The 7,557-nt window shown below is 41.6% G+C and overlaps 1 protein-coding gene and 1 long non-coding RNA gene across 3 annotated transcripts; one reads left to right on the top strand and one right to left on the bottom strand.

Moving 5' to 3' along the window:
- Positions 1 to 2,833: 2,833 nt before the first annotated feature.
- LOC116399629 (uncharacterized) lies at positions 2,834 to 3,816 on the top strand. Its single transcript, XM_031876917.1, has one exon. It carries the CDS (start codon positions 2,834 to 2,836, stop codon positions 3,740 to 3,742), a length of 909 nt encoding a protein of 302 aa, XP_031732777.1. The 3' UTR covers positions 3,743 to 3,816.
- A 612-nt stretch (positions 3,817 to 4,428) lies between these two features.
- Positions 4,429 to 5,981, bottom strand: LOC116399630 (uncharacterized). 2 transcript variants are annotated; one of them, XR_004213849.1, is made up of 4 exons: positions 5,913 to 5,981; positions 5,702 to 5,815; positions 5,422 to 5,537; positions 4,429 to 4,909 (listed from the first exon to the last, which is right to left on the bottom strand). It is a non-coding gene; the product is annotated as an uncharacterized LOC116399630 (long non-coding RNA). The 2 variants fall into 2 exon arrangements; XR_004213850.1 differs by having other exon boundaries at positions 5,702 to 5,818; positions 5,913 to 5,976.
- Positions 5,982 to 7,557: the final 1,576 nt, after the last annotated feature.

Below are 7,557 nucleotides of genomic sequence, written 5' to 3'. Positions count from 1 at the left end.
TGAAATTCCTGTTTATTTGACTCATCCACCTCCCCTTCCTCCCAGGTTTGGCTTTATTACCTCCAGAAGCTTTAACTGAGTAGCATTGGCTGTTGCGTTTAGAATAGCTCTTGGACAAGGTATCTTGCTGTGTTTTCTGTAAGACCAACATTTGTGGCTGTGATAATGTTTATAATTGTAATGGGATGCAGCCTCGGTCTGGTTTGTTTAAGGTAACGCAAACCATTGCCTGTTCACTGTGCTTTCATCAAATGATAAGCACAAATGATGATCAAATCATAGGCTTTGGCCTATAGCATCTGTGTGTTTGCTGTGCCACTAACCTGGGTCTGTAAGTCACGTATAACATTATGTTTAGTTAATTTTTTGGCTTGGGTCCGGGGGGGGAAAGTCAAGGGAACGACAACTGTTTTTGTGTCGTTTGGCAAACTTAAACCCCACACCGAGGGCTCGACAGCCCGTCAGGTTTAACAGTTTACCATATACCATCGAAAAAATACACTCATCACAAAACGAATATAATGATATTGCATACCAAATGAAACTTCAGAACCTGGGCTACAATAATATTCAAGCCGCTTGTACATGCTCCAAACACAACTCTACACAGCTAAACAACCAACTATAAGAATGATCAAAATATCATAGTCATATTTCGCCATGAGTGAGCAGACTCCGCACATGTTAGGAGCTACTGAGAGATAGCTACATGCTAACAAAGAAAACCGAGATGCCAGAAAGCAAGCCAATTCTACACAGATTCCGGAGATATCTTCAATATTTCTCTCCGTGAAACCATTACTGAGATATGAGCCAACAAACACCAGCAACACCAACCGCTTTATCGATTATTATCAGAAAACGCGCCTCACCTTTCGCTGTTTTCATAAAGACAAAGCATAATATCCCGTTTTTTTCACTCAGATATCTGTTCAACGGATATCCTGTTTATCAGTGAACTCCTTCCATGAATACAGGGGGTGTAATCTAAGCCGGGGGACCAGGGGGGAGGATTTGACTTTCGGTGTATCGGATTTTACGCTTCACGAGAGACGGCGCCTTGTTGATTCTGAGGTTGTTTGGGAAGGTGAAACTAAACCTAAAGGCATACTTGGTGGTCACCTAAATATCCGAAGCATACTAACCAAATACCAAATACAAAACCTGCTTATTGACTCTAACCTGGACTTTTTATGTCTTACTGAGAGCTGGCTTAACCGTGACATACCATCAAATTTAATAAATATTCCAGGATACACTTGCTCTAGGAAAGACCAATAGGGAGAGGAGGAGGAGTTATGATATATATTAGAGAGAATTTTAGATGTACAGAAATACAACTGGATTGTAATCTTGAATGCCTGGGACTGAATATTGTTCTTTCACCCCAGATGAATTTCAATGTTGTTTTGTACAACCCACCTTCACACGACATCAGCTTTTATGATGAACTGAAAAAACTTCTCGCAATATGTAATCATTCTTCTGAAAGTATTTTGTTTGGGGATTACAACATCAACTGGATGGATAAAGCTGCTAAACGAAAAACAATAACGACAAAATTCAATTACCAACAACTGATTGATAAACCCACAAGAATAACAAGAAAAAGTAAAACTCTGATTGACCTTGCTTTCACGAACAGGACAGAAAGAATAACTAAAACATACAATCTGATCACAGGCCTATCAGATCATAATATGACATTGGTTGTTAGAAAGCTGACCAAAAAAGGACTGGTTCATCATACCAAGAATGACATGAAATCTGTAAAATCAGGGATTCCAAAATGTAAAATGGTAGACTTTGAAAGAGAACTGATGCAAATGAACTGGGATACAGTAACAGAAACACATGATTTGAACACCTGCTGTGATAATTTCATGACAGCTATACTAAAACATGGAAGAGCAGCCCTAAAAGGAGCTCAGGCCATGGCTTGGTCAAGATAACTGGTAATTAATGAAAAAACATGACTTTGCCCTCAAAAGGTCTCTAGTCACAAAGACTGATACTGATCATCTCATTTATACAGGCCTAAGAAACAAAGTTACTGAGCTACGCAAAGCTAAGATGAATTACTTCTCGAAACTTATTGAAGAGGCTAAGGGTAGTAGTTCCAAATTGTGGAAGCACATGAATTGTTTAACCAACTCAAACACCGAACCTATCTCTGATAATGCAACAATTGCAAATGAATTCAATGCTTTTTTTGTAGACTCAGTACAGGAACTTGCAAACAATTTTAAACCAGTAGAACTGATCGCTGATGAAAGTTGCGCATGTGCAGTACCGATTGGAGAGGATGTTCAGATCGGGTAGCGAGGGACACGTGTTGTAGCTGAGACCGAACTGCAGCTGAGACAGTGTGGAGGCCATCGCATCACACACACCTTTACGCCTTTCACTCGCCTGCCTACCGACTTCTGCTACATACATTTGTTTGTTTGTTTTTGTGAGAACTTCTGAGCAGAGCCATCACCTTTTTCCTCTCATTTCAGATAAACCGGAAGCAGGAACTTCCAACATGGCCACTCGGCCAGGTATATGTGGAGACTGCAAACTCGCATACTCACAGTTAAGGGACGATTTTCACCGCCTGGAGTCTGAAGTCCGGAAAAGGGAACAGCTGATCGACGGATTCGTATCCATAGCGGCGGCCCAGGCAAAGCATATCTCATCTATGTAATCTCAACTGGTCTCGGACACTGCGGACACTGTTCCCTGGCTACCCGGCTCTGTGGACGGGGAATGTAGTCAGTCCTCCGACCACCAGCTGAGAGGACCTGCTATAGACCCGACCCATAGCTCCACTCCGAAACCGGCATCCTGGATGGAGGTGGTACGCCGCGGCCTCCTGAGAAAACCAGCTGAGGAGTTTCCGTTAACCACCTCCAACCACTTCGCAGTCCTGACGGAGAATACTCCCTCCCGGGCTTCCTCTACCCTTTACCCCTACTCGTTGGCGCAGACGGAGGTAACTCAATGGTTAGATGCAAGGCTTAGCGAGATAGAAGTACGGCTCCGCACCATGGAAGCTAAGACGCTGGTGACTACGGGCGTAGCCGGTGCAGCCCAAACAGACGTGGCTCCCGCTAGCCGTCTCCCTGCAGCCCCCGAGCAGCCGGGGGGCCAGGTGACTGCTCCCGGGAGGATTAAACCTTGGGCGAAGCACTCGGCTCGCCAGCAGCCACTTCGTGTTACAAACGGGTCTTCCGCACACAGCAGAGTTGATTTCTCAGCTGAGAGACCAACTCTGGTCATAGGTAGCTCTATTCTGAGAAACGTGAAGCTAGCCAAACCAGAGGCTACAGTGACATGTATACCCGGGGCCAGAGCAGGAGACATTGAGTCCTATCTGAAAGTACTGGCTAAAGATAACCGTAAATACAGTAAGATTGTTATTCACGTCGGCGGGAATGACAGCCGGCTACGGCTCTCTGAGATCACTAAAGTAAATGTGGAATCTGTGTGTACATATGCAAAAGCCATGTCGGACTCCGTAGTTTTATCTGGCCCCCTCCCGAATCTGACCAAGGATGAAATGTTTAGCCGCATGTCATCGTTTCACCACTGGCTGTCTTGGTGGTGCCCAGCAAACAATGTGGGCTTCGTAGACAACTGGGACACTTTCTGGGGAAAACCTGGTTTGCTTAGGAGGGACGGCATTCATCCCACTTTGGATGGAGCAGATCTCATTTCTGCAAATCTGACCCAGTTTTTGTATGGACCTGGTCCATGACAACCCAGAGTTCAGACCAGGAAGCAGAGTTGCAGTCTTACACACTCCTCTGAGCTTCCATTAGAGCAGTTACTCACCCAAAACCACATAGAGACTGTGTCTGCCCCACGGCCACTTCAATTAATTAAATCAATATATATGTGTGTATATATATGTATATATGTGTATATATATATATATGTATATATGTATATATATGTATATGTATATATATGTATATATATATATATATATCTATCAGTCTGGAAAAGGTTACAAAGCCATTTCTGAAGCTTTGGGACTCCAGCGAACCACAGTGAGAGCCATTATCCACAAATGGCGAAAACATGGAACAGTGGTGAACCTTCCCAGGAGTGGCCGGCCGACCAAAACTACCCCAAGAGCGCAGCGACGACTCATCCAAGAGGTCACAAAAGACCCCAGAACAACATCCAAAGAACTGCAGGCCTCACTTGCCTCAATTAAGGAAGACAAAAGTTGAACTTTTTGGAAGGTGTATGTCCCATTACATCTGGCATAAAAGTAACACGGCATTTCAGAAAAGGAACATCATACCAACAGTAAAATATGGTGGTGGTAATGTGATGGTCTGGGGCTGTTTTGCTGCTTCAGGACCTGGAAGACTTGCTGTGGTAAATGGAACCATGAATTCTGCTGTCTACCAAAAAATGACCCCCAGCATTTACCATCAAATAAACATAAGAGTGCACTGTAGGGCCCACTTGGGTGCAAAGACACAGGTGCAAACCCCTTTTGGGTGGATTTTGGAAAGATAGTACACAGAATTAATGACATTTTACTGCTACGTGAAACGTAATGTAAGGGGGATATCAGTTCAGAGCACTAAAAAACAAATAGTACTAATACAAAACTATATTCCAGTGGTTTCATCTATGTTTGCATGAAGCGGTTGGCTCAGACCGTGCACCTGAGGATGATTGATTGAGTGAAGTTTGAGTTGCACCTATCGCACTGCTTACCTCTAATTAGCCTTGACAAGACTGGTGTCTGAGTCATTGGGTCCAGACTTGACTGAAGACAGGTGGGACAGAGTCTCATACAGACAGGGTATGCTGTTCAGGAAACTGGAACTTTAGGCAGGTGTTGTCATAATTTCTGCTTGAAGACTCACAAGTCAATCTGGTGTTCGCTGTGGGCTAGCATGATCTTCCAGCCAGAAAAAAGACAACATAGAAAACATTAACAATACTAACAATAATAATAACAGTAACATCACCAATAATATAACTTTATATAGCACTTACACAGTTGCAAAATGGTTCTCATACTTCACACAAAAAACAATCAAACTATAAAAACACAAAACATTAAAGAGGGTAAAACAGAACAAACTTACCAAAGGGTAAACAAAGAGTAGGGTTAAAGATTTCATAAAAAGGTCAAGCTACAAATATGATTCATGAATAAGAAATAGCCATAATACATATGGTATGTCAATAAAGTCAAAATAAATTCACAGTATGTCAAAAAATGTTATTCTGGCAAGAAGTTAAAATCACATTGGATTATGAAATGCCTAGGTTTATGCAGTACTTAACATCAACAATACATGCATACACTGTTTGAACATGAAATGGCTACACAGTGCTTACAAAAATAGAAGACCCTAAAGCCTTCTCTTGTTAAATGAACATACATTGAACTTTACAACAACTTACCTCTGTTTATCCTTGACAACACTTGTATGTATCCGATCATAAGGTTACACTAGTAGGACAGCAAAGAGGGTGATGAGGTCCATCTGAAGTACAACCGCTGGTAGTCGTAATCACACCTGAAAGAAAGAATAAAGAGAAAAAAGACAAGGGGTGGACATACATCCTCTTAAGTGAAAGATGAAATCATCTCAAGCATCAACTTTTACTCTTTTCAATGCAAAGGTTGCAAATTAAAATGAAATGGCTAAATTCACACTCAAAAATAAAAACAGTGCCTCACCTGGTTTAGCCCGTACCACATATTGTTATCGCAGCAACAAAGGTTTGATTCCCGTTGGGCCATGTGTTGCAGATCATCCCCTCTCACTCCACTGTGGTTCCTGTCTCTCTACTTCTGCTGTCCAATAAAACACGAATGACAAAAAATCATCTTTAAAAATAAAAAAAAAACAACTGCTTGCTTTGGGCATTTAAATGGATTAAAATCCCACCGTTTTCCTGGTTGTCATAAAAGCCAGCAAGTTGTTCCCATCCAAGTCCACAACCACTAGTTTGAATGCAATGTCTGAAAGGTGGCAGGAGCAAATTAATTCAATGTTGCAAGATTAGAGTAAATTGTCTTAATTATCTGCACAAACTGCTCTTGTACCAATTAAAATGTTCAGATATTTGTTAGATATGTGTACAATTTACTTACTTTAAAGGAGATTCTTCTTAGCAATGCCACCTGCCTTCGACCTAGAAGTTTCACAAAAGCACTGGAACAAATTGTCTTTCTTTTGACAGACATTCAAGTATTTCAAAGAATTGAATACTGACTTGAACTTTACTCCTTCCACATCTGGTTTATCTTGGGTCTGGAGGCGATCAACAGCAGAGTTGTAGCTGTCAATGGTGCGCTCTGCTCTGCACAGATTTGGATCGTCACCCTGAAATTCAGATCGGGTTATTAGGCAGTACCTACAGAAATATTGCGAGTGACTGAAATTTTCAGTGAAGGCACCAATGCCATGAGAGGCCAAATTATCTCCTGCAATGCAATATAAGGTTATTTTGACTACTGTTTCATCTGATACTACGATCCCGTTCTCCTCCAAATCCTTCAAGTCTGTTAGTAATTCAGAGAACACCTTAGCATGCCCAAATGTTTTGAAATCTTTCTCTCTACACAATAAAACAAGTGACATGTGGTTTGTGTCAGACCTTACATGAACTGGCAAATTATCATCAGATACATAGACAGCTGATATTTTTTGTATTGTCTTTGCAGAGCCTAAAGGGTTAACAACTTCAAAAGCATCCTGGTATAGTACTAGCTTGAAGCATGATGGATTTTGACCAAAAAAAAATCATTGGATTTCTGACCATCACTAATGTCGCTTACAACATCTGACTCTGAGGGAGACTCAGTTGACTGCTCTCCTGACACACAGTTCTTCCACAGATCAGATTCCAACAAACACATTAAAGTCTCTTTCACAAGCACATAATATGCAAACATATCAGTCCTGTTCTCATCTCGTCCTAAAAACATTTTCTTAGGCTCCACATAGTTGAACCCTTTTTTGAAAGACTGAGCTCTTGAGTATGTTGTCCTCATTCGCCCTCTATGACATGCAGAGAAAATATCAAATTCTCAAAGACTCACAAACTTTGCTGATGTCCTCATCTGATAATGGTGTGTCATTTTTAAACAGTGAAGTTAGTTTGGTCCAAGCAGGTAGTAGAAACTGTCCCTGCAATTTCAAGTAGAATAAACAGAGAAAAAGATCACTGAAGTTTTCAGAAATATCCAGATCACCTTTATCTGTGCTGGTCTCTGTAACATTTTCTGAGTCATGCAGGTGAGGGCCACAGTCATGTGATTCAGTTGGAACAGCTGATGACTGAGGAGAAGCAGATTCTCTGTACATGTCACTAATACTGCTGTCTGCTATTTGTGTCTCCGTGGCATGTGGGCGGTAAATGAAGATCTGACCATGAAACCATTTTACCATCCACTCACTTTAATAATTAGCTACTTTGTGTCTGGACATGTGCGTTCATATAACGCCATAGCACATTTATGAGCGGTAACGTTAACAGACATGGCGCATTTATGAGCGGTAACGTTAACAGACATGGCGCATTTATGAG

Source organism: Anarrhichthys ocellatus, unplaced genomic scaffold (assembly GCF_004355925.1).
Source record: "Anarrhichthys ocellatus isolate YVR2014 unplaced genomic scaffold, GSC_Weel_1.0 scaffold119, whole genome shotgun sequence".
In the NCBI taxonomy this organism is placed as follows: domain Eukaryota; kingdom Metazoa; phylum Chordata; class Actinopteri; order Perciformes; family Anarhichadidae; genus Anarrhichthys; species Anarrhichthys ocellatus.
Note: the sequence above shows the minus strand (reverse complement) of the source record. Positions and strands in the feature narration are given on the sequence as shown.